General features: G+C 41.2%; 1 protein-coding gene across 7 annotated transcripts in view; it reads right to left on the bottom strand.

Annotated features, from left to right (window-relative positions):
- Positions 1 to 3,039: 3,039 nt before the first annotated feature.
- TCERG1 (transcription elongation regulator 1) overlaps positions 3,040 to 25,824 on the bottom strand; it is a 34,580-nt gene continuing 11,795 nt past the window's right edge. For 4 of the 7 annotated variants that reach the window (XM_075767026.1, XM_075767032.1, XM_075767030.1 and 1 more), the window contains 16 exons: positions 24,984 to 25,046; positions 23,476 to 23,676; positions 22,090 to 22,205; positions 20,885 to 20,973; positions 19,576 to 19,736; positions 18,655 to 18,721; positions 17,394 to 17,529; positions 16,351 to 16,440; positions 15,838 to 15,956; positions 13,607 to 13,757; positions 9,095 to 9,259; positions 8,095 to 8,277; positions 6,830 to 7,009; positions 5,780 to 5,863; positions 5,429 to 5,529; positions 3,040 to 4,196 (listed from right to left, as the gene is read on the bottom strand). In XM_075767026.1, the coding sequence (XP_075623141.1) occupies positions 3,995 to 4,196; positions 5,429 to 5,529; positions 5,780 to 5,863; positions 6,830 to 7,009; positions 8,095 to 8,277; positions 9,095 to 9,259; positions 13,607 to 13,757; positions 15,838 to 15,956; positions 16,351 to 16,440; positions 17,394 to 17,529; positions 18,655 to 18,721; positions 19,576 to 19,736; positions 20,885 to 20,973; positions 22,090 to 22,205; positions 23,476 to 23,676; positions 24,984 to 25,046 (2,108 nt within the window). In that variant the 3' untranslated portion in view covers positions 3,040 to 3,994. The remainder of the gene's footprint in view (positions 4,197 to 5,428; positions 5,530 to 5,779; positions 5,864 to 6,829; positions 7,010 to 8,094; positions 8,278 to 9,094; positions 9,260 to 13,606; positions 13,758 to 15,837; positions 15,957 to 16,350; positions 16,441 to 17,393; positions 17,530 to 18,654; positions 18,722 to 19,575; positions 19,737 to 20,884; positions 20,974 to 22,089; positions 22,206 to 23,475; positions 23,677 to 24,983; positions 25,047 to 25,824) is intronic. The other 3 variants (XM_075767029.1, XM_075767033.1, XM_075767027.1) reach the window with 2 other exon arrangements.

The raw sequence follows: 25,824 nt of genomic DNA, 5'->3' as shown, positions 1-25,824 counted from the left end.
CCCACTGAACGCGCCCTCCCTCCCCCCTCACAGCTCTCTCCCACGTTGCTGCAGAACCTGCTCAGGGCCACGTCTGAGCGGGGTCCCCCCCGGCCACGCTCCCCCCTCTGTGCCGCCCAGCACCCGCCTGCTGCTGGCACGCCTGCGCCAAGGGAGCAACGGCGAAGAGTTATCAGAAAACCAGTGTGTATCAGCTCAAAATTAAATTTTAAACAGATTATTTGGGACTGGAAGTTCTTATTCGCTCCCGCCAGTGAAGATGAGATGTGATGAAATTGGATTCCTGTGACTGTCATTAGCCACTGACCACACTCATTGCTCAGCGACAGCCACACTCCCACAGCACGGTGAGCCACGGCATCAAAACGGAATCACAAAGCTCAGAATAAATACTCATTTCTTCCTGCCTTTCTGGAAGGACCTATTCCACCATCGCTTTCTTGGCTGTGAATCCCTGACTTGCTCCCACACGCCTTGGTTCACTTTGGCTTCAGCAGGGTACGACGGTAAAACGCCGCTGTGAAGGCGCTCGCTCACCCGCTGTGCACGGCTGGACCCACCGCAGGGCACGAGCATAACGTCACACGCGGGAAAAAAACCTTATTTCTAAAGTTTGTGGAATGAACGTGAAGAAAGTGACAAGGAGTAATGCTGCCGAGTTGATACCGGCTTACAGTTGTGAACAACAGCAGGAGCCGGGTGTCCTACCATGTTCATCACTGCCGCGGGGGCGCGGGCGGACAGCAGGGTTACAGAGCCGGTGGCCCGGCCACCCTTGGGCATCGGGCCTGGCTGGGAACGTCCCCAGGAGCTGCGAGGCGCAGGCTGTGCTGGCTGCGCAGGTGGCACAGCCCTGGAACGTGGCGGCTGTTGAGGGACCCCCGGTGCTGCCAACCCCTCACGTGGGGAAGAAGCAGGGTTACGGGGCCTCGGTCTTTGCTGTTGGCAAGAGTGGACGAGGTCCCTCGGGAAGCCTCGGGTTCTGCGCCGGCTCACAAAGCAGGAGACTGAAGGAGGGGACTGTGCCCGCAGCGCTGCAGGGACAGGGGACCAGCTCTGCCATGTCACGCGTCACCGGTGTGTCCTCCAGCAACATCACTGCGGCTGCAACGACAGCAACCCCCCAACTCGGGACCCAGTATGTCTGGCATAATTGCTTTATCCACAGAATAAGCAGATAAATAAATGTTAATGAACATCTGGTCTCCATAAACAAGATAAATTAAAATTAATAGCGATCTTATTCATTTAATGAACAAGTTAACCATATTTTAAAACAGTCATAAAAAATGCATGGCTTCCAGCAGGGACGTGCTGAGTGAAAAGAAATTCGCGTACTGGCAGAGCGGGGTCCTGCTCTCACGGCGAGCGGGAGCGCTGCCACCATTCCCACCACCAGCGTCCTGCTCCAGGCACCCTCTGCGCCCCACGTGTGGACACGGAGTCGTTCCCAGCGGGCGCTCGGGGAGACACGAGGGCACTGCGCAGGGGCCACACCAGGCGCAGGGACGGCTGCGGGGTGCCCCCGTGCCCGGGGGGCTCACAGCTCTCTGTGCTGTTGGCAGCATCACCTGTCTGCCCCTTCGCAGCCCCTTCGTGCTGCGGCTTAGTAGACTCTTAGTTTGTTCATAAACACAAAGATTTGAAAGAAATTTAGAATTAGAACCACTCTTGCTGTTCTGTTTGCCCAGCAGGGACCTGGCTGGTGAGGCTGCGATGGCCAGAGAAGCGCGGGCAGCAGCGCGGGGAGCCTGGCTTTCAGAACAGGCACGTTACGGACGCGAGGTGGAGGCAAGGCAGGAAACCCGGCCGGGGCAGAAAGAAGCCGGGAGGGGGCAGGAGGCAGCTCCAGCGCAGCGAACTGCCCGGGCTGGGGAGGGGCCGCGGCCCTTTGAGCGGATCGGGGCAACGGGGACCCCGTGGCAGGGACGGCCGGGACACGGGCCTGGGCCCTGCAGAACCCCCCGGCTCAGCCCCCCCAAAGCACAGCCCTCCCCAGCAGTGGAGGCGGGGGGGAACACTGCTCCACGAGCGCAGCAAACCCCCCTGACCTTTATCCTGGGCCATGACCGGCCTGCACACCCTGCACCGCGCTCCTGCGCCGGTTCCTCGTGTCCCTCTCCTGTCCCTCACTGGTTCCAGGTGTGAACAAACAGACGTGAAGCTCGTCTGCCTGAAGCGGGCAATCCCAAACTCGTGAGACTTCTGACATTCAAATACAACATCAAGCATTTGTTAAAAAGCAAAGTGCCAAGGATGAGTTGCAGCTCCGCCACCCCCAGCACACGCAGCCAGGGCTGCCGCAGCCCTCGCAGACTGCTCCGCAGCCTCCCCGCGCTCCCAGCGGGCATACAGTCGGTTCGATTGTGGTACTTCCCAGGTGGGAACTACACTTCCCACAGGGTCTAACGTTTTGGGCCTTGCGCAAGCCACAATCCTCCTTGCTCCACTTCCACACACAGCAAAGGTATCGCCCGACGCTGGTCTCTGACGGCTTGGGTACCGCCACACTGATGGAGCTGCCGGCACTGAGAGGGGGGATGCTGAACCTGAATTTAGGAGTAGCACCATGTTTCAGACGCCAGCAGTACAAATCCCTCCCAAGCTGACCAAATCCCTGTGAACAACCTTGGTGCTCTGACGGCTAGCCCCAATGGCTGGCCACCAAAACAGTAACTGCTGGGAAAAAATAATTTCTCACGGAAGAATCAATCCTTCCCCACCCCTCAACTCAGAGGAAGGAATCCATGTCAAATACAGAAGACAAGGAAATACTTTGACACTGCCATCCCTACCCATCTCATATTTAACCAAAAGACCGAAGAACTAAACTAGAAAATAATTTTGCCTGGCACCCCATTGCACCTACGCTGACCTGAATGCTGCTGCTGAAGTTTAATCTGACGTTGCACAGTGCCACAGGTACCGCTTTGCCAAACACAGCCAAGAATTTAGGCGATACAACTTCAGTTGTTTGCTTTACTCATAAATTCACAAGTCCAACAAAATCCAACAAAAACTGGTATTAAGCCTGTACAATCCATATATAAAAAGGGTTGGTTTATTGTAGTTCAAATACATAAACTGAACAATCCCAACATTTCAAAATTAAACTTTAGAAACACAAGTTTAACATTCAAAACAGGAGTATAGTTTACAAGAATTGCCCAGAGGGGAAATCCACAGTCTAATCCAGAAGTATGTAAAGATCACTTTATCGTAAATAAAAATGTGTTTATAGAACCGTCCTGTTCTGCTCCGGTAACCACTGTTATTTACCAAGTGTTTCCAACTTCCAGTAAAAATTCTCAGACAAATCTTCACTTGGGCAGAGCAACCTGATTTTGCTTCTAATTCATGGATAGGGTAAGGAACAAAGCAGACCTGTGAACAAATTTAATTTGGTCTCTAATTCTCCTCTCTCAGTTCTAACTCTGGCTTTAATGGATCTAGTTCCACTTACAAGGGTGAAAGGAAGCAGAGAATTGGGGCTTGTATTCCCAGATCATGGTCTTCGGTATTCAATAATTTAAGCTATCAGACAGCATTTCACCTCCTCAGCCAGGGACCGCGGACAAGCACCGGGCAGCTGGTGGCACACATGTAGTACGAGTTCAAACCACAAGCGCGATCATCCGTAAGACTCACACGTACAGCACCGCTGAGAAGAAAGCCTCCACATACCAGACATCCACACCTCACATACGGACACCGCACTGCTCCGAGAGCTGAACCTACCAAACGCAGCCCACACGTTCGGATTTCTGGCAGCCATGCCCCACAAAGAAACTCATAAATACCTTTAACACGGGTTTTTGGTGTTGGGTTCCCCCCCCACCCCGAGACCATTTTATGTTCACAAATGCTGCTTCTTCCTCTGCTCCTCTGATGGTTTTGCAATATATTCACGGTAATGTATATGTATAAACCTGACAGATGGCTCATGCAAGCTTTTTGATTTAACAGTTACCCTTGGCTTAAGAGTATTTCGTAACTATTTTGTTGTTCGTCTTGTAGGCTCTGAAGCTGTGGGAGGTGGAGGTGGGCCCCGACGGTCCAGGTCATCTACGTAGGACACAATGAGCTTACGTCTCTCTTCTGGTACGCAGTCAAGTACCAGGTATCGCTTGTCATTTTGTAATATCTTCTCTACGTCTTTCAGGTGCTGATCTGACTCCTGGATCAACTTTTTGGATCTGAAAGCAAGCATAGGAATTACCACCCGAGAGTGGCCCAGGACACACGGAATGCCCCGGGACGGCCCCTGCTCCCGGCCGCAGCGGCTGCAAGGAGCTCAGAGAAGCTGCCCTCGCCCTAAGGAAGTGCAGGTAGAGCCAACAGAAAGGCAAAGCAGGGAAAGGTGCAGAGACCTGGGTATCTCCTTAGCTAGAAAGAAGCCGCTTTAGGTCAGGACTAGGTACATTAACAGGACTCTATGCACAGGAAATAAAGGCTTGTTGCCTACATTTGTGCTACGTTAATTAAGCACCATGGAAGACTTATGTCTGCCTGCAATGGCCTTGTACAGCGCTACATGAGCCATACAAATGCTAAAACCTAGAGAGGACAAAAAATAAAAATCAGAGTTTTAAATTCAGCATCTAAATGAGGCAAACAATTAGAATTTGGGCGTGGAAGTCTCAGCTGCGATGAGACCGTGTCCACTGCACCAGCATAGAGCACGATCATTCAGCTCACTGACAGCAGCACCGCCTGAAACCAGAACTCCAATACGCTGCAGCGCTGACTGCAAAGGAACCACGCGGTTCGTTAGGATCCAAAGAAATCAATTGCATTTTCTGCTTCTGAAGTGAACTTGTGTTTCTGATAGGAAACTTGTTTTGGTCCATACCCAAGGTTCTGTATCAGCCTTACCATCCCCTGAAGCTGAGCGAAGAAATCAACTGCTTGTAAATCTGCTCCCATAAGGCACACCCTTGCACGAAATCCTCCCACAGAAACCAGGCAAGTTATTTATGTTTTTTTTAAATAAAATTTCTTCGCTGCCTGTATTTCTTTGCTGTCTACTCCAAAGTCCTGAAACAGAGTCCTCACTTCAGTATTGATCCCTCCTGAGTCTAAACCGAGGACTAACACAAACATGAAAGACGGCCCTCACCACGAAATGAATTTAATGCCTGACAGCTCAGAGGAGTATTCACAGAATACTATTCCAAAGCCAAAGAGAACCTTGAACCTGGGCTGGTCTGATTTTCATTACTTGTTAGTCAGCAGCAGAAATGTCAAAATAAAACAAGAAGAGGTCTCTAGCTGCTGCAGAGTTTTTTTTGACAGGTTACAAAAGGTTGGTAAAAGTGTAACTTAGACACAATGTATGCTAGGATTAAAAACAGACATCAGTTTGTTGCCATTTTTATGGAAAAGCACAACAAAAAGATTAGTCCTTTGTTGACTTGATGCTACACACCTGTATGTTATAAATTTGGTCTCTTTCAATAGTGTTCGGAAGTCAGCTTTGGCAGTAATGTATTTGTCTCTAATGTATTCCTCAAACTCCCTTTGTTTTTTCTGAAAGAGAAGAGATAAGCTTAAAACACTGAATGCAGATTAAGTATTTCATGCAACTTAACATACTGAACATAAGCAATAATCACACGTTAATTGTATTTGTCTTAATCTTTTACATTTTTAATTTTAAGAAACCTTATTTAAACAACAACATTTCTGTTCACATAAAGCAGAAACCACTTCAGCAGCCAGTAAATTACTTTATATCCTGCACTATACTGGAAGTTAGCAAGTGAAGCAAACAGCTTACCCTGTCACTCGAAGAAAATTTAATGCACCTTGGATCTTCTTTAATGATTTTTTTCACTTCTTTCCATGTTGATGTTAAAGTTATCTTTCAAAAGAAGCAAAAATAGTTAAATTAAATTAAAAATACATTCTAAGAATACAGAATGTAAGTATTACTACACCTGAAGTTTTAAGTACCTCCCAAGTCCACTGACAAAGTTGTTGCTGTATTTTTAGGTGTTGGGTTTTGATTGTTTATACCACTACATTTGTATTTTTAATTAGTTGATTGCATGTATTTACTTTTCTTTAGTATTTTGAGATGGCACTTTCAGATCTAAGTCCTCACAAACATCTTTTACATCCCAAAGTCATTTTCTTGCACATATTTATGTATATGAACGTGTTGTTAAAAATTACCTACAGAAAACTTGCTTCAGAGTTGCATGTCTGTCATTTTATTCCTTCACACTAAAAATCTGCCTAATGTTCTAAGCACTTTTAACTAATGCATTAAAAATTAGGTCAAAACTTCTGTGTTAAAAGATGTGCTAACTTCAGTCAGCTTTAACTAAAAAAGAGCAAGACTCACTAAAACCCCACGATACACAGAATAGGTGCTAGATTTCCATAGCATTACACAGAATAAAAGTTCAGGTTCAGCAGCAGAAGATAAAGCAGGAGAACATCAGAACAGATGAACTTGGTACGGTTATATACCGATATTCATTAAAACAAACATACTGGATATTTGAAAGCGCAAAATGCCATATAGTAAAGAGTATCAAATAACTCTGTGTTGAAGAAATGTAACATCCTGCAGGAGATAAAAAGATCACCGATTAGAAGTTTAAATGTAAATGAACTGTATGTTAAACTAAAATAACACTTGAGATGAACAGGTGAGGGAACATAACGCGCAAATTTTGTTACGAAGAAGAAAAGATAGTAGTGTAGCAAAGGGGCCCTGGAAATAAAAATAAACAAATCAGACTGTGTGACAGAAAACCGGAAAAAGATAAATCACAATGGGCTGGCAAAGATTTGAAGTTTGAATATATACAGCTCTTACCGCTGAAGTTTCATCCAGAAGTTGCCTAAAGTGTTCCCTCTTCTTTTTGGTAAGTGCTTCAATGTGTTCATTAAAGAGCTTCTCTTTCTCTTCTCTTTCTAGCAAGGAGCCAGATTCCCATCGATGATCTTTGCGAAGAGTCCTTCTGGTATCAGACCATGACACATCTGAAGAACGCACCTGAGCCAAAAGATGATTATTTTTTAAAATATTTTTTCTACAGTTCACTGATATTTCTTATATACTTTATTTTATTTCTCTTAAGTTAAAGTTGAAATTAAAGATAAAAAAAACCCCAACAGCTTTGAAGTAAGAGGCTGTAGTAGCTCCCTCACAAATACTAGACAGGCAGAAGGAATCTCTTTGCATCAGTTCAAATGCAGATGGAGATACCCCACTGACCTGGCTGAGTATTCTCTCAAAAAGAAAAATCCAGCACCCTCCTGCTCTGTGCATAGCATACTATATTAACCATAAGTGGTCTGGAAAGGCAGCCTCAAAGAGAATTATTTCCAGAGAAGAATTATTTCCAGAGACACCAGGAGCTTTGCAGTGCCTAGCTTCTAGCCTGGAGAACATCCTCAAGGACCAGTTGCTTTATGTGACCAGCTATACCACCAGACCAGAGTGATGAGTCATTTATATCCTGCCCCCTCAAAGATTTCAGTGCTGAAATCTCAACGGAGCACTAGTTATGTGTTTGGCTTTCATCTCTTACACCAGGGAGCAAGGGCATAGCGCACATACTGGTGAAAACTCATTTTGTAATCCTGTCCTCTCAACAGGACATTCGCTGTACAACAACTGCTCTCTCACCAATGAGCTGGGCCAGGGAACAAAGTAAACACACAACGTAGCAGAGAAACAGTAAGACAAAGGTGCCGAGTTTGGAGCATGAAGAGAGACAACCTGAAAATAAGGAGACCATTCCTAATGCTCAACAATATGTGATTTTCCAACAGACATACAGAAGTTTACAGGAGCATGACTGAAATCTGCCAACACGCGTGAGACTCCGGAGAAACACAGCAGGAATAATGCTATCCACTAACTCCCTGGGCAAGGTGCCACAACGTGAACCCCAATGCAAAGCATTCTCTTCCAACCAAGGCAGAACTCCCAACAGGGAGCGGAGGGCAGTGGGGAGAAACGGCAGGATTCTATTTCTATATAAACTTAACTGCAAATGCCCAAAAGCTTTTACATAGTGCAACAACCAGAAAAAAAATGCACTGACAAGCTGAGAAAGCCTGTCCACATCTCACCATGTCAGACAGAAGCGCTTTGAAGTTTTGTATAGCTTCTTCCCGTTTGTGCTGCTCACGTTCTCTATCTATTTCCTTGGTTTGCTCCGAACGAGCTTTCTGGACTTCCCTTTCTCGTTCACGCAAACTTGCCTCAATGCGAGCTTGTCTTTCCAGCTCCTTTTCTTTTTCAGAATCTAAATTCTGAAATGTAAGAACAAAGTTTTCTCAATAACAACAATACAACACCTTTCATATTTTCATTAGACAGGTAAGTAAATTAAAGGCTTATCAAACTAAAGGCATCTTGGAACAAAATATTTCAACGTGATTTGAGATGTATGTATTACAAAATTTTGCTTCCACAGCTCTGCTGAAGCATTACAGGGTTTACATGGGGGAAAGAGAAGTTTGGTCACAACGCTGATCACAGAACAACTATTCCCAGGAGCATGTTGTTTGTGTACAGTGACAAACTCGGAATAATGGGGGTCAGCGGGAGAGTGCTATCACTATTTGTGAGCCAAGTTTTACAGTCTCAACCATCAATTGCCTGGAAGAGAAAGGTAGGAATATTGCATTAAGAGAAGAACCAGTGAAGGAACTGTGTATGAACCATCTATATTCCTGAAGGAAGCTAAGCTGACAGAAAAAAAAAATCACAGCAACAGAAACCCTGCCCATGCTGGTAGGAAGTAATCAATGTGGTGTCTGTATTTTCTGAAGTATTACAGCCATTTTTACAACCAACGGCTTTACAGGAGTCGCTGCCTTTCTTGGTCCGCTGGAGAAATTCTCCCAAGTGTCATGTGCATGTATGCACGCACGCGTACGTGTCCCATCAACATCTGCAGCAGCACCACTGGTGACAGTACTTCTACAAATAACTGTGGTACAGAATTCTCCTTAGTATGGAACTAAAGCACATCTTAGCCTATCGCCTAGTTAGTCACTTCACGCATTAACAGCAACGTGACCAGCAGAACATCCAAAGTTATACCTCCGAATGTCACACGCGTACCTTAGCTATTTTTTCTATGTACTGTTTGAAAAGGTCTTCCCTCTGTGAGGAGCTATCCACTGCTTTGTAACGGGGGTCAGTCTCTACTTTGTCCTTCACTTTGCTCCAGCGAGACTGACTGTCCAGGTGGTGATTAGCCAGTAGTTCAAAGAAGTCCATTTTGATCTGTTTTACAGACAGAAAGAGAAAGACAATACTTGAGAAAGATACTTTGATACCCAACAGTTTGCTCTTATGAAAAAAGGAGTCAACTTACCTCCAACAGAGAAGAGCACATTAATATTACATACCATTACAATTTAGAGAAATCATTAAAACTCTGAATTTAGACACAACTGTGTCTAAAATTCACTTCCCCTTGGGACAATTTTGCTAAAGCAGATATATTAAGAAGATCTGCTACATCTAAGATGAACTATATTCTTTAAAGAATGATTCACCAAGACAGTTTTTGTTACTTTACTCCAATTTAAGCTTGAGGGTGGTTTTTTATATATATATCTCTCTCTATCAAAGTAACAAGTTACTGGTGCTATATTATAGCATTTGGACATTAACACAGAAGCTATGCAATTTTAAACAGAGCTCTAGACAAATCAAGTATTTATGGATTCATCCTCTAAGTGTACAATGAACAGAGATAAATACTTGGATCTGCTTATAAAGAGCAATGTCTTACGATGGCTCTAACCAATAAAGAATTACCCACGTATGGTAATTAAGTAAATTACATTTAAGATGGATATGCACACATATATAGAAGTTAAGGAAATGTTTTAGTCTACTTTTTCCAATTGGAAATTGCAGGTTAGTGCTCCATCCCTAACAACCACCATTGCAAAGGGCTGGCAGAGGATTAATCCAATTAGCCTTTTTCATCTCGAGAGAACTAGCAACACGTTTTCATCCAAACTCCCAGAACCAGCAGTTGCAAGAGCAACTACTGTGCCTTTATTACATCTCTTTTTTCTGGGGTAGATGATCTCCCTGTTCCTGCTGCACTTTAGGTCCTAGGTATTTCCTCCTTTTTATTTCCTCCTTTTTATTTTATTTCTAGTTTATACCTTAGAATTCTGGTTTGGCATTTGAGCCTCCATCTCCCCCAAGCAGAGAGGCGAGGGGCTGGTTCGCCTCACTCGCTGAGCACCAGGAATGGCTCTAGGGATCCAGAGGCAAGGCGAAGCATGCTGCCTTCGCAGCATCCCAAACCCTGCTGGTCCACAAACCAAAATCCATCTTTAGGGCACACTAATTAAAACCCCACAAACCTAGGTGATGGGCTAGCCTTTTGTTTTTTGCTACTTATCTCCCCTCCTCATCCCTTTAAAAAAAAAAAGAAAACCACCAAAAGCAGTTTGGCTGCAAAACACTGAGGTTCAAAAGGGAAGCAAACAGATGGACAGGCGAACAAACTCTGTCGCATCCTGATTCTCTAAAAATGTGTTTAGTTACAGAATGCAAGAACGAAATGAAGATCGGAGCCAACATTCTGCAGCCCTGCACAGTGAATTTGAGTTCTTCACAATATTAACATATAAACATAAAAGGCTTTATAGGCTTTTTTTCTTTACTATCTCAACAGAGAGATTAAGATAGTAAGCAGAGATTAGAAAATAACTGGTTAGTGCCAGTGGGAAGTTGCTCTACATCTACAGCACTATCACTATTTCTTAAAGTATCTGAACAAAATGCGAAGCAAACCATTTATTCATCGTAAAATTAAGAATGTTGTTTCAAAACATCTTAAAACATGCATGCAGTATCAAAAATATGAAGCTTTCTAAGCCATAGCATTAGAAATATTTGTTAAGAATCAAACAATTCCCAGATGTTACTACAGAAATCTATAAAGTAAGGGTGTCTCAAAGTTTCTGCACTAGTCACATATGCACATACATATTTCGCAGGATAAAAACTGCATACCCACAACACTGCTGGAAGCGCCGTGGCACCAGCTGTGATACAAAACCAGAGCTGAGACCAGCACCACAACCTGCAGGAAGATGCTTCGCAGGAGCGGCCGGCAGCACGGCTCTGCACCCCTCGCTCCCCAGCTGTCCGCTTGCCCAGGAGAGCTCCTGCGCCACCGCAGCGAGGTGCCGCTGGGACACCTGCTGCTTCGGCACCAACCGACTTCGCTGAAAAACAGGAGGGTCCGGCCAATTCCCTCCCAAGAAAAACGAATGACATTTCCTGACCTTTAATGCTCTTAAAGCATGGGTTTAACTTCAGTCACCCACAAGGTATACAGCACAAGTATTGCAATTTGATTTTCAGTTTAAAAAAAGGTGAAAACTACTCAAAAAATTGAGTCAAAAACATCTCACCAAGGAACAATCTTTTAAGATTGCAGCTCCATGATGTTGTGAGTTTAATATATCTACACACCGCAACCAGCTGGACTAAGTAGAATGCTACGTAAGAGAACTGTTGAGAGCTCCTGATGCAGGGCAGGTGACAGACAAGATGGCCGCCAGCAGAGCGGGCTGCAGGGTGTTTGCAGCCACACGCTTCAGTGAGGCTACGTCAAGCGGGACGTCAGGCTCATCGGCCGGCACGGCTCACCTCGAGGAGACGGAACAACGCCGTGTCCCAGGACAGCATACGAGCAGCTTGGTCAACGTTACCAGCTCACCGTCCCTTCCCTGATCTCCTCAGCCCACCGTACATCCTCATCTCTCATCTGAGAAGTACTAGCATTGTATTTACTCACTGAAGTTACCCACATGAATAAAAACAGCCACCTGAAAAGCTGACTGCTCCGTCACCAGCCAATAAGCCATAACTTAATGAAGCAAAATCAAAACACTGTAAATTCAAAACCCTTACGTTAAAGATTTCTGTGAAGTTGATCCTCCTTAAATAAAGATTTTGGACTTTTAAAACAGACTGAGAAAGCTTCAGGTTAAATGTCTTAAATTTTCTTTTATGTTTTAAGCACTTTCAAAATCAAAGGAAAATAAAACTGAAAATATTTCAGGTGTATTTAGAAGTCTTTTTTTTTTTTTTTTTTTTGGCAGTTAACACATTGCAGGTACAACTCTCATCACTTCACAAGGAAAAAAACTAAAAAAATGTAAAGTACCGGAACTGCGGGAGGCTAAAGTCACCACACAGAGATACCAATTCTTTCCTCACTAGGGAATCCCATAATATTTGCGTGTCAGTGATTGACAGCTGTCAGACTGAACTGATTGACAGGCCGCACAGCACATAACTGTAAAGTCTATCCACTTGTTATAAAACAGAATACATAAAATGGTTACAAAAGGCTTTTGGAGAAAAAACATTTCAAAAGCAAACAAACACAATCTCTCTTCTTTTAACTTTTCAACTCTAGAACAATCATGCAACAACAAAACAAATAATTACTTTTTTTAAAGTCTTCAACTGCACTACTAAGCTGCAAGAATGCTTTAAAATTCAAAATGCAGTATATAAAAGTCTAGTTTTGAACTACATTGGTTCTCCTCTGAAAGCACAATCATTTATTGAAAACATCAGCAATAAGTCAACATTTGAAAAAATCAAGTACAGAATCAAACTAGAGCAGAGTACCTAGATTAAAAAAAAAAATGCAAAATTTATTCAATAACGAAATTGTCCTCAAATCAAATCCTGTTATTCAGCATTCTTCTCCTCTGTGAAGCATTCTTAGTAGGTGAAATTTGCAATAACTTTATACTACAAAATAAACATTGCAGACTTTAAAATGTCAAAAAATGATTAGGCTTTAGAGGTTATTTTCTCCATTCGCACAACACACAGGGACATTGAAGTAAGTGGCTGCATAATTTGATGATAATATTTGATGCCACCTCCACAGAAGCCTGCTTCCCCAGCGGTGAAAGCCTGCACCCTGCTATTGACAGTACGGTCAAATGACATTTGGAATTCATTAATCTTTAATAGCTGACCTTTAATTCTAATAAGCAGCAGTTTATACATAAGATATATTTACTGAAAGATTAAAAAGTCACTAAAGTGCTAGCTTTTAGATGGAAAGAGAAGATGTGGAAGCTGTCTGAAATTTAAACGGAGCATCCTACAGAGAATTTCAAGTTCTTACTGCCTCCACTGAGAGAAGAGAGAGGTAACGGCCAGTTCTGGGGTTTCCAGCCAAACAGGACAAGAATCCTTTTCCTTTTAATGCTTCAGGGTAATATAACTTTAAAAGCCCCACACAAACCCAGGCATTATTTCAGTTAAGAATACAGTGTTACTTGCTTAGGCAAACAAACAAAAAAGTGTGATTATTTAAGTAAACTCAGCCTCACAAATAAATGTAAGTTCAATTCTATATACTCTAGAAGTCAGTATACCTGCAAACTCAAAATAGTTAGTTCAGAAAGAGCAAAGGGACATCCGTGAAGTGTTTGCATTGGAACACCTCTACGGGAAGAGAAGGACCGTGGCTCAGAGAAGGCTCCCCAGAAACCAAGCACTGGCTTTGTCCCATCTCACTCAGGCTCACACCACTCACACTGCTGGAGCTAAAAAAAGTCACCTTACCTTCTCACCTCGGGTCTTCGAATCTTCTTTTTCCTTCTTTCTTGCCGCTGTGATAAACTCATTAAACAAGGCCTCTCGATCTTTCATCTTTTCAATTGCCTTGAATCTCGAGTCTTTAGCATGCTTGGCTGCAAATTCACTAAAAGTAGTTCTGCAACAAAATGGCAAGTGAACTCATTTGGCAGAGCTGTCTTTGCTGGGAAGCAGGTTCAGCAGAGAACTATTTCTTCTGCTAGAATACATGCCAGAGCACAATTTAAAAAAAAAAAAAAAGGCAACATCCTACGGTCTCGCTATAGAAATGCTTGATCAATGAACTATATCGAAAGGAGTCAGGTTTAGGCACACACATGAAAGGTATTGTTAGACTTACGGGGGGTGGGGTTGGCTTGTTAGAATACAGCTACCTGCAGAAAGTGCAGGTGTAGGAAGAGAGATTGCAATGCAACCAAGAAGAAGAAATGAAAAAACTCAGTTGTCTACAAAAATCTTCTTTTTTGTGGGTTAGCAGTTCAGCCACCAGTCTGTCCAGGTATTTCACAGCTGTGAAACTGAAAATTTTACGTGCATTTACTTGCAGCCAAACCATGCTAAGAGTTCACCAAGAAAATCACCTTTTGGTATTAGTCACAATAGAACACTGGCTGAATCAGTTTTTTCTCCTACACTGAACATCGCACAGCCTCATCTTAAAACACACAGAGCTGAAAATATTTTAAACACTATGGGCAGATGCAGCAATACTGGGCTTTCAACCCATTATCCCCACAGCATTTCCCTGACCGTTCTCTCACCTCCAGGGCCAGATTCCAATCTGTGCAGTAGATACAGTACTGCCACTTACCTCGAAAAAAACCACTACTGTGCTTTTTCCAAGCTCTGATGCAAATCTGGCCCCAAGAATACGTGAGACACTTATAATCATACGAATGTTTTCATCACAGCATGGAAATAATTAGACTTGGAAAATCCAGCCTACTGTTGCTGTAGGGTAAATTGAAACAAGAAGAGAATTTGGTAGCTTATTCAAAAAAGATTAGAAAGTGAATGTACAGCTATATTGAAGAACAAGAGCTGTTTAAGTGAAGTGGAACACAAACTCTTGAGCATGTTGGACTGAGAAAGATGATAAAAAAACAGTCTGGCACTCACAGAAGTACAGCAATATCTTTAGACAAACACTGAAACCAGAAGACAAAGGATAAGATTAAACAAGACAGTATTTCAGCTGGAACTCTCTTTCCCACCCCAACCCATAATCAGGTAAGAGTCAGTCCCAACGTGACACATCCTCACTATCACGTGAGATCTTGGAGGTTGACGATACTCAAGCTAAACATAATAGTTCATGTTGGTCTCTGAATTCTATTAACCTTGTTACTGATGAACTTTTTCTTAAAACATTTCCATGCCTCCATTCTTCCCAGCCTACTACTGTTAAAACTGCTACCCCTATGAAATGAGCAGACAGGTGTTTTAAGTAAGTTATTAATCCGATTTGAATTTAAAAGTTAACATAACACTGGCTTCCACCAGATTTCCAAATCAGGTCACTGAAAAAAATTAAGCTGAAGTGAAACAAATGAGTTGTTATTTCACTGTAAAAGAATTAATGCCAGATAAGCCAAGAGATGCTGAAAGAGAACACTTTAGAGCTCATCTGGTGACATAAGCATATTTCCTGAACTCTATGTGAGAAAGCTGTGAAACAATTCTAGCAATAAAATCTTGAATGTTAGTACACGCACTGTCATCACCTTGCTAGTATCACTGCAAGTGGGTCTGAATGTGAGGGGTATGTAACCATTTCTATATTAAAGCAACCAGAACATTCTACCATATTATTAACAACATACTTTGTAACCAGAAAAACATCCCTTCAGCCCCCGCCAACCCGAAGAAACCTCCCTAGTACTTCTGAGAGACTAGTAATGCTCCTAAGAAGAAACAGGATTATTAAAGAAAACTTGCGGTAGATCATGAGGCCTTTCTCACAATCCAGACAGCATGCTGGGCATTTCTTCAAATGACTTAAAATATGTAAATCATTATAAAACAAGTTCTATTATTTCATGGGTTAGGTGAATACAAGCAGGCAAAAGAAGATTTCAATGGTATCTGATGATTTTTCTCCTCTTTGTCCATTTTGAAAGAGGTTAATCTACCTAAAACCACCCAACATACTTTGTTCTAATAGAGCTTATGCATATGAACAAGAAAGAAGCTCCTACCTTGGATTAATCTTTGCTTCTTCCATCATTTTCTTGAAATCCTCCTTGGCCTGCATTATTTTGTTTTTCTTCTCCTTGCGCTCTTCTTCTGCTCGGGTTTTCACATACTGATCAAATACCTACAGAAACACCAGTCACCGACATAAAACATACAAACCTGAAGCCACTTTAGCTCTAGGCAAGAGGGACAAAAAAAATCCCATTTCTTTCCTTTTCTCCTACTTCCTTTCCTCTCACCACAGAAACAACACAGACGAGGTAGAAAGAAAAGTTAGGGACTCTTGGTATTTGAATATGCAAATTGCTCCAATGTGCTGAACACTCACTGCTATTAACTCACTTCTTTTCTTGCTGGCTGCTTCCCTTTCCAGACAAACCCTAACCGTAACAAAAATCCCTTGCAACACCAATGAGTCTGGAAGGTTAGCAGGAACAAAAATAGCAGACTGAGGATGTAGACAAAGCCTGTAGTAGCTGTGTCTGGATAAGGAGTGAATTTGGCTTCTGTTTTACCTGTTTTCTTTCTTTCGGGTTGAGAAGTAAGTAACGAGGATCAAAAACTATCTTGTGTAGCTCTTTCTCCCATGTTGAAAAAGCAGAGACCTTTAATTAAAGAAAGTCAGATTTCAGCTAATGGTTAAGTTTCCTCAAATATACAGAAGTTGTACAGTTTTGCTTGAAAATTACAGGCCATCTGATGAAGAGAGGGAAACAAACTCATCTGAAGTTTCATCACTAATAGATGATGGAGGCTGCCACAGCAAGTTTCAACACTAAGTGGCTCTCAAAACTTCTAAATAACACACATTTAATTACTAACAGTGTGACATTAAAAAAAAAAATAAGTACATGAGAAGAAAGCCTTGAGATTGTATGTTCCCATATCCTGTGCCTGCTCTAATCCTTTTCTAAGGGTTATGAGTGTAAACTGTTCTGCTACAAAAGAGATTGATTTAAACATGTTCAAGCTCATCCAATAAGCTTTATTAAAACTATCCCATAAAATCCAGTTATTGAAATAAATGAAAGCTGCATAGGCAGCTGGAATCACTTTCATTTTTTAAAGTTACTATATAAATTTATATTCTAATAGCCTAATTTATCTATAAAACTGGTTGGTATCAAGCAGATTTCAAAGTTAACTACGAGCAAAAAGTCTCCCATTTAAGGATAAGAGTGCACACACTACAGTGGAACTTACTGCTTTTCTCATGTAGCAAGGTTTTCAAAAACATTAAGTATGTGTCCAGTTTGTGTGTCCTATTTACATTCAATGGCAGCTTTCAATTAGGTAATTATTTGGAAAAAAAGCTTAAAAAAACCCCTGTCTTGATACTGTTTCAGTTACCTGGAAATCAAAATTTTGCTAAAATTGTAACATTCTTTGAAATATGGATTCTTGTACCAAATGCATCCATTAATCAGAGGAAGGATGAGATTGTTTTCCTTACATAAGGCACCACAGGTTCTGAATTCGCTAAGAATCGGGTCTTCTGCCTGAACCGCCCCCCTCCCTCCCCTTCTCACATGTACACACACACACTGGTTTCTCTGACCCCTCTTTCTAGAAGCATGTCCTTGAATTGCTTCATCCGAGCCTCCAGAGGGACAATTGCTCTCTCTCGAGCAGCTTTAATTTCAGCTTCCATAGCAGCTTCCTTCTCTGAATCAATATCTTTGTTATCATCTTTCCTGAAAAAAATTAAACATACAGTATAACTTGAGAAGTAATAGGCCAACCCTGTAGGGTAGAAACTGAACTACACCAAGACAGAACGGATACAACTGACTACTTCAGAAGCGTAGGCTTACAAACCATGAAAGCCATTCTTTGAGACTTGGTATGAATGCTTTTGTACTGAATGAGCTCGAGAACGGAGGCATTCTCAGTAACTTCACTGCCAGCAAATGACTCCAAGAAGTTACCATGGTCTGCTCATAGTCAATGGTCTTGCCAGATGCGCCACAGATTTTACATTAACTGCACTAATTTTCTTATCTCCTGTTCAAGACCATGAGGCCCTGTGAAAAGACTACGGCTAAGGGAGTTAGTTCGAACTAAGAATATCTTGCAGTCATCACAACAGAAAATGCCATAACGCAAGTGATACATTCATCCATGAAAGCATTTCTGGACAAAAGCGTGCTGTTTTTTGATGTACATTTACTAAGAGCAAAGGCGCTTCATCCCAAACACAAACTCAAAGTTCTAATTGCTAATGACTTTATGATCATCCCTAAGATGTAAGAGTACTCTTTTGTAAGAGTACACAAAACAAATAAAATGGTAAAAATACTTTCAAAACAGGGTGCATCAGTAACTCAGAGTGAAGTGACATATATCACTTCCAATAGGCAAAACAGACCAAAAGCCCTAAACAAAACTCTTACACCTTTATAACACAATGAAGCCAGAGTAATCACTATGAAAACCTAGATGGCTAGATTTTTTTGGCAACAAAACCTCATACACAGAAATGAACGAGCTAGATAAACAAGTAATGGAAACAAACTATTTAAAGATAAACTGCACTCAAAATTTTATTTGGATTCACCAAATAACTGATGCTGTTCATTTCCATTTCGAATGATTTCCAAAGGAGCTACTATTTTCTCTATACATGAATTTCAGCTATCTCAGAGAAACATCAAATACCTGAGCTGCTGAAGTAAAAGGGCAGGAAGTCAATTGTGTTCACCAGTACTATTAATTACTGCTACTACTCTGCCAAATACAACAGCATACACGCTGCTCAGATGAAAAACTTCAGTTATTTTATCTACACAGACCACTTAGTACTGAAAAAGCAAACTTACTTGCGCTTTTTAATTTTAATCGGCTCATCTTCGTTTGCTTCCTCCGTAGATTCATGCTCTTCTCTAACTGTAACAGACATCAACAACGCTTTAGATTTTTATGAGAAGTTTTTTAAAGACAAGTGAGGCCTTGTGCAAAAACAGAGGACAATGTGAGCAGCAATAAAGTATTCTGACAAAGGAAGACAAAAGGGTTTCAGTCGCTTTCAGAATCACACTATCTCAGTCGCTTTCAGAATCACACTATCAGAATTCGGTGGCAGACTAATGGACTTGTGGCCAACTTTCGATTTAAAATTATGAACACTGACCTCTTATTTCCAGGGGAAAAAACCTCAGGCTAAACAGTCTAATGGAGCACATTTGGATCTCCTGATTACCTACTTGCACTTTGCTCTCCTCCAACCACCAAGCCCACATGTCACCCCAGATCATTACTAGAACTCGTGCCAGAAAGAAGTCTCATCTCAGCAGCCTCTTGAATGTTCTCTTGAATGGCAGCCATTTCCAAAACTGTATTCCAGTTGACGTTCTCTAAGTTAAATCCTTTTCTGTGAGAACCCATTTGTACATTATGATTAATCTTTTCTGGCCCCCAAATTCCTCTTGCTTATAAAACAAACAGTCCCTTTTTTTTAGTCAGTAAAAACTGGGGGGGGTGGGGGGGTGTCAGTCTCTTGCCATGTAGAAAAAAAAATTAACCTTGTTAGTATCTAGTTTCTTCAATAGACTGTTTTTTTCCAAAGGACTCTATAAATCTGCGTTCCCACCAGCCGCCTTAAATTCTAAAGCTATATACATTTTTCAGTGTGTCCTTACATTTCTCTCACTTATTTAAATGTTACTAGCTTTGGAAATCAACACAAAATAAGTGATAAATTATAATCGGACTTCTTAAGAAGGCAATAAGATTGCTCTTACTAAGTTTTTTTCCTTCTTCCATTCCTTTTTTGTGAGGAGGTTCTTGAATAATTTTGTCCACATCAGCTCTTCCAATTAGGTCATCTGGTCGGTCCCACATAGAAAGACGAGTGGTAGGGTTATAGAAGAAAACACGCTCATCACCAGTCCACACCACACACCTGGAAATTTAACAGTCAGACAGGAAGTCCTGTATTATCTTCACCTTTATCCTTCTGAACACCTCTTCCCAGATTCCAAGACTGAAGCAAGCATAATGCTCACAGACAGATCCAGGTCATACCTGCTGCACAGCCACCAGACATTCCCACTGTCCAAGTGGGAGACTGAACCATTGCTTTGCTCTGCTAGCAGACTGAAATGCCATTTTAGAAATGGCATTTAAAATCTTATGAGGAACAGCTGAGGGAACCGGGGTTGTTTAGCATGGAGAAAAGGAGGCTGAGGAGAGACCTTATCACTGTCTACAACTACCTGAAAGGAGGTTGTAGTGAGGCAGGTGTTGGTCTTTTCTCCCAAGTAACAAGCGATAGGACAAGAAGAAAAGGCCTCAAGTTGTACCAGGGGAGGGTTAGATTGGACATTAGGAACAATTTCTTCACCAAAGGGTTGTCAAGCACTGGAACAGGCTGCCCAGAGAAGTGGTGGAGTCACCATCCCTGGAGGTATTGAAAAGACGGGTAAGATGTGGTGCTTGGGGACACAGTTTAGTGGTGGGCTTGACAGTGCTGGGTTAAAGGTTGGATCTGATGATCTTAAGGGTCTTTTCCAACCTAAACGATTCTATGGTTCTATAAACATACAAAGATGATTTACATATATTACAGCAAGAGTAACCTCATCATGACATTATACACATAGGCACCTGAGGAGTATCTATGCCAAGTTAAAAAAAAAAAAAGGGGGGGTGGGGTGGTGTTTTGGCCAGCAGTTGCACCTATCTGCTCCCCAAGGCATAAGGGCAAAAGTACAAGATTTACTTTTTGGCCAGTATTTCATACCAGATCAGGAGAATCAGTGGCAGGTGAAGGGGACCGGGATATGAAATCTATACTGGTAACGTACTTCATGGGACTGCAGCCAGCGCGTGGTAGGAAGGCTACACACACCCCACTGAACATTCTGAGTGCCAGCACAGCGTGAGCAGCATTGGGTGGAGGAATCCAACATTACTTGAGACTGAAGCGTACCAAGAACAGGATCCTCACAGACTATTACTTTTTCTAACTACCCAGCAACCTTCCTGGTGGCTCCAGGAAATGGTGTTTCAGTCCCGCAGCAGCAGGCCATAGGGAAAGCCGATACCTACCACGGGGTTCCTGGAATAGGGGTGGTTGCAACCGGCTTGGCCTTCTGAGCTGCTTTTTCTTCTTCAGTCATTTCTTCCTCTTTCGGCTCCTCAAGCAAAAAAACAAGTTACAGGATTCAGGCAATGACAGCTAGCTCATTATTTACAATAAAGTAATTAACTTGTTTTAAGCCAGCAAATGTATTTTGAAATAATGCTAACAAACAGCTCACAGTTACGCTTCATCCATGCTTAAAACGGAAGCATTGGCATTCCAACACATAGACAGTAACTGCTATTCAAAAAAATCTCAATTCAGAAAATCTCTAAGTGTCTACTTAAATTTGACTTCAATGAAACCTTAATTAAGTGCCTTCCTAGATCTGCATGAATCCTTGAATCAAGGCCTGAATACAGGGGCAAGAGTGAAGTTTCTCACAAAGAAATTTTGATTTTTGCTTCTTCAAATTAATTTACTTGAAAATGAGACACAGTACAAAACAGTCAAAAACCTGAAATAACCTTTGTCACAGAAATAAGCAAACTAGCAGCTATCTTACAAGTAAACAGGGCAGAGTGGTAATAAAAAACAGCAACTGAATTCTGTGCTTTTGCCTACTAAGCTACATTGAAGTTCACCGAAATCCATGTAAAAGCTTTAAGTTTTATTCAAACACCTTAGCATCTTCAAATGCTTCCTCAGCACGACAAAATGCCTTACAAGAAAAAAGTTAATTTTGTTTACTGCAATATAAACACTACATTTTCTAGGACATGTGTTCCTAACAGACTAAACTTACAGCACATGGAGAACGTGCAAGCTTTGTTTCAGAATTGTTCAAAATAAAGAAGTAAAGAAACAGAGAAAAAGCTATTAATTTAAAGATTTCAGTCAGGACAAGATTAATTTTTCTGAACACCTTAAATCAGCGAGAGAACGTCAGGTCTATGTAATTAGCTAACTTTTTTCCCCATGTTATTACTAATTTCTTAACTCACATATTCTGCATCTTTCTTTTAAATGTCCTTTTTTCCTTACGTAAAAAAGAAAGAAAAAGCAGCTACGAGTCCCAAAAGGAAGGCTTTCAAAGTCACCCCAGGAATGTCAGAACTCAAGTTACTAACCATGTCTCCTGTCAATATGCCTGGTCTACAGATGCATCCACACCTGTAGGATGTAGGATTCAAAATGCCGATACCGACTATTTGGTTGCAAGGTCTTTTACCTCCTTTATAAGTTCTTTTATAGGTTCTTCTTTCGGCTCTTCTTCTTCTGTCTCCATTGGTAAAGGCTCCTCTGTAGGTTCTTTAATTGGCTCTTTAATCTTCTCCTCCATTTTTTCTAAATAAAGATAGATGTTTCCTTAGTATTATTAAGAAACCATTATAGAACCACAACAGATTTATTTTTATCAGTATGGGTTTCCAAGCGCAACAGCAAAACAAAACTTGTTCTTCATGTATTTTCACCACTTTCTGTCCTTCTAGGGCTTTACAGTGTCTGTGTATAAAAACATGATTATCTCCTGCATCAAGATCAACTTGGGACTGGAAGAGGAACCAATGTAAAGCAGCCTATTACATTAAAAAGCTAACTAAAGTGTACTGACAGAAACAGCTGAAACACCAATAAAAATATTAACCGACAGTTGCAACCAACAGTGCAACACTGAAGACCATTTTCAGATTTGAAATGCTGTTGACAAAAAATCAGAAAAAAAATCATGGAGAATCATCTGAGGATTGCTCTGTACCCACTTAAAAATTATAAAATGTATAATATTTACTCAGCAAAATTGAAATTTGCTGTCTTAGATGTTTTCACCTCAGTAAAAAGAAGACCTATTATTTAAACCTGAATTATTAGAAAGAGGGATATTGAACTAGCTAACTGTATAACCGTTCTGAATTTGTCTAAACAAAGATTTAATGTTACAGAAACATTCAGCAGATAATAAAAGGAATAACTATTGGGTCCAACTGGAATTGTTTTCCTGAAAGACTTTAGAAACTGAATAAAAGGGGGTTTGCCTCTTCCTAATTTATGATACAAGAACAATTTCCCTCCACTGTAACACCATCCATAGGTATAATGCGGATTCAAATAAAAACAAGTCACAGAGTATGACCAGAATACGATTTAGGGATGTGGACAGGGGGAGGTAATTTATTTTTTCCTCATATTCCAAATCTGTTTATACACTTAGGTTTTGAGGATCTGAAATTTAGCGTTTCGTGATCTTCATTCTTCCCTGCTTTACAGTCTAGAGAATAACTGAGTTTTCCCCTCACTTTCCATCTATCTACAACTGGGATCTTCTCAAACAGGTGAATACGTCAAGTACTTACTTTCTACTGGAGCGGAAACACGCGTTTACCCAAGTGTCGCAGGATTTGGAAGCAACTCTAGAACCAAATACTCTTATAATAGAGCGGGAAACAAACAAACTATAACTTTCAGAGCAACTCAAATAGATCCTTATAATCAGGGTTTCAAAATATTCTTAGGGGACATAAGTGATAAGAAACATTCTCGTTCACATTTTCAAACACAACTATTAATGGTCTAAGTGATTTTGCCTAGTATACTGCTGTATTAAAACCAAAAGTACCTTTTTCTTTCAGTTCTTGGGGTTTTTCCCACGTTGACTCCAAAGTCCTGTTGTTATAATAGTAAGTCTTTCCGTCGGCTGTTTTGTACTCTGTCCACTCAGAGACTGCTGTTGCTCCAGCCAAGGTAGCCGGTGAAGCGGCAATAGCAACCTGAGGATGGATCATGGGTACGATGGGAGGGGCCATGCCTGGCAAGACACCTGCACAAAGAAGAAAAAAAAAAAAAAGAAAAAAGAAAAAGAAAAAGGAAAGGAAACAGTAAGTGACAATAAAATACTTAAGAACCAAAACCTAGCACTTTACTGCCTTAATTTACAAATAATCAATCTATATAAATAAAGCTTGTTTTCAAAATTAAATTGGAAAGCAACACATTGTTACTAAATTTCCTTCCTGTGTTTTACAGTCAGTAATGCCCATATTACCAGGCAAATTAGATAGCTTTTTATTTTAGAGTAATGTGTAATTCTGCACAGCACAAAGTTTGTTAGTTTTTAGACATTTGCTTTAATACTTCAAAATTAAGTATTCTATTAATAAAGTCTTTATTAGATGTCTATAGCAAATAATTATTTTTTTAAAAAATCTACTCCACTGTTTAATTATGCTCTCATTTTAAGAGATATTCCTATTGCTCTTGAAAAAGAGGACAACAGTGGCTCGAATTTGAGCCATATAATATGGAGAAGAACTCTGATAAATCTTAAATCCTGACTTAAAAGAAGTCAACATTAATTCAGAGCCTTGGATAGAAACTGATGAGAATGGAATAATTTCAGATTGTGTGACATTTTTGTTTAGTACTGCAGACCGATTGGAAAAGACATTTTATTCACAACCTAAAGCAAAATGGCAAGTAAATATCCAAAAGTAAGAAAGCCAGAATGCTACATTATCCTATTATTTCTCAACTTGTCCCAACAAAATGGATATACTGAATATATTTTGAATGACAAGTTCTAGAAAAACGAATTGGATAAGACTAGAACTACAAAATCATAATTTTGAGCCTTTAACATTTATATGAAAAAGTCTCCCTTTCTGAATACTGGAAAAGCACACATTGCCATACAGTATTCTCAGTAAGTGACTTTTCTTAAATCCACAATTTGACGAATGAAAATTTATACTGACGCACATACACGCACACCAACATGCGAGCACAATCATGTCACTATACATGTGGAAGTAGGAAAACAAAAATCCACACACAAGAAACTAATAACTAAGAAGTATGGGCATGAAGAGATTCACAGTTATTACAGAACTCAATGGTTACAGAAAACTGTACTGGATTTTTTTGTATAAAATAAGCTAACACTAACAGTTATTTGGGAAAGTTATTTCCTGGCCAAATACGATATTTGCATTTATACTGGTTTTGAAAATAAAGTATATAGATATTCATTCACTTGGGGAAGCAAATAAATAAATAAAAGATAAACAACAACATTCACTACCATGCCAACTTACAGACAAAACGAACTAAGATGGTTTTGAAAATTACCGGTCTTGGTGGTAGCGACTGTCTTTACATACGGGCAGCTGACTATTTGCATCATTGCTACACCTGTAAAATGGATAAGCAAGCATGTTGGAAAGCTGCCATTGTATGTCAGCTACCACGGGGAGTCTGGATGCTACAGATTTCCTGCTACAATTTGGAATGCCGTTTTCAGCTGGCAAAGAGGAAGCCTCCCGGCAAGAAAATGCGAATTATTTTTGCTCCAACATTTTATGCCAGATCAAAAATAAAACTAATTTTAAGCTGCAGCAACAGTTTCTGCCTACATTAAACCAGCCATTTTGCAAATTATTGGGATGTCATTAAAAAGAAAAAAGGTGTTTCAAAGAAGACGCAGGGGTTTAAGTTCATTCAAGGGGGAACTCAGCTCTCCTTGTAGGGCGCTACCACGGGAAAATGTTCTGCTAATGGTGCTGTTTTCCACTGACAGCCTTTGCTCAGAGATCCATCAGAGGAACAGCAACCAAGTGAAACTAACCGTCTTTGCTATTTTCAGCCTGCTGCCGCACTCAGAAAGCGGCGGTAAGAGGAGAAGGACAGATTTAAACTAGTCGGACTGGCAAGGCGTGGCAGGGTGAAAGCCAAGTTCAACCCGGAGGGAAAGCTGAGGTTATGAGAGTCCTTACAGAAAGGCTGGAGGTGGAAGAAGGAGGGGGAAAAGAAATAAAAGCAATGAAGCTGCAAACAGAGGTACACAAAGCTACACTAGGTCAGTGGCAGCCAACGTTTTCTTTATTTTTCATTATCAAGAATGTCATGAGCCGAAAAATGCCCTACAAGCAGCATAACTAGCCCTCAAAAAGGTAGAACCATGCACTGTTCT

The sequence above is a fragment of the Balearica regulorum genome, chromosome 14, assembly GCF_011004875.1.
Source record: "Balearica regulorum gibbericeps isolate bBalReg1 chromosome 14, bBalReg1.pri, whole genome shotgun sequence".
In the NCBI taxonomy this organism is placed as follows: Eukaryota; Metazoa; Chordata; class Aves; order Gruiformes; family Gruidae; genus Balearica; species Balearica regulorum.
This window is presented reverse-complemented; position numbering and strand designations above follow the sequence as displayed.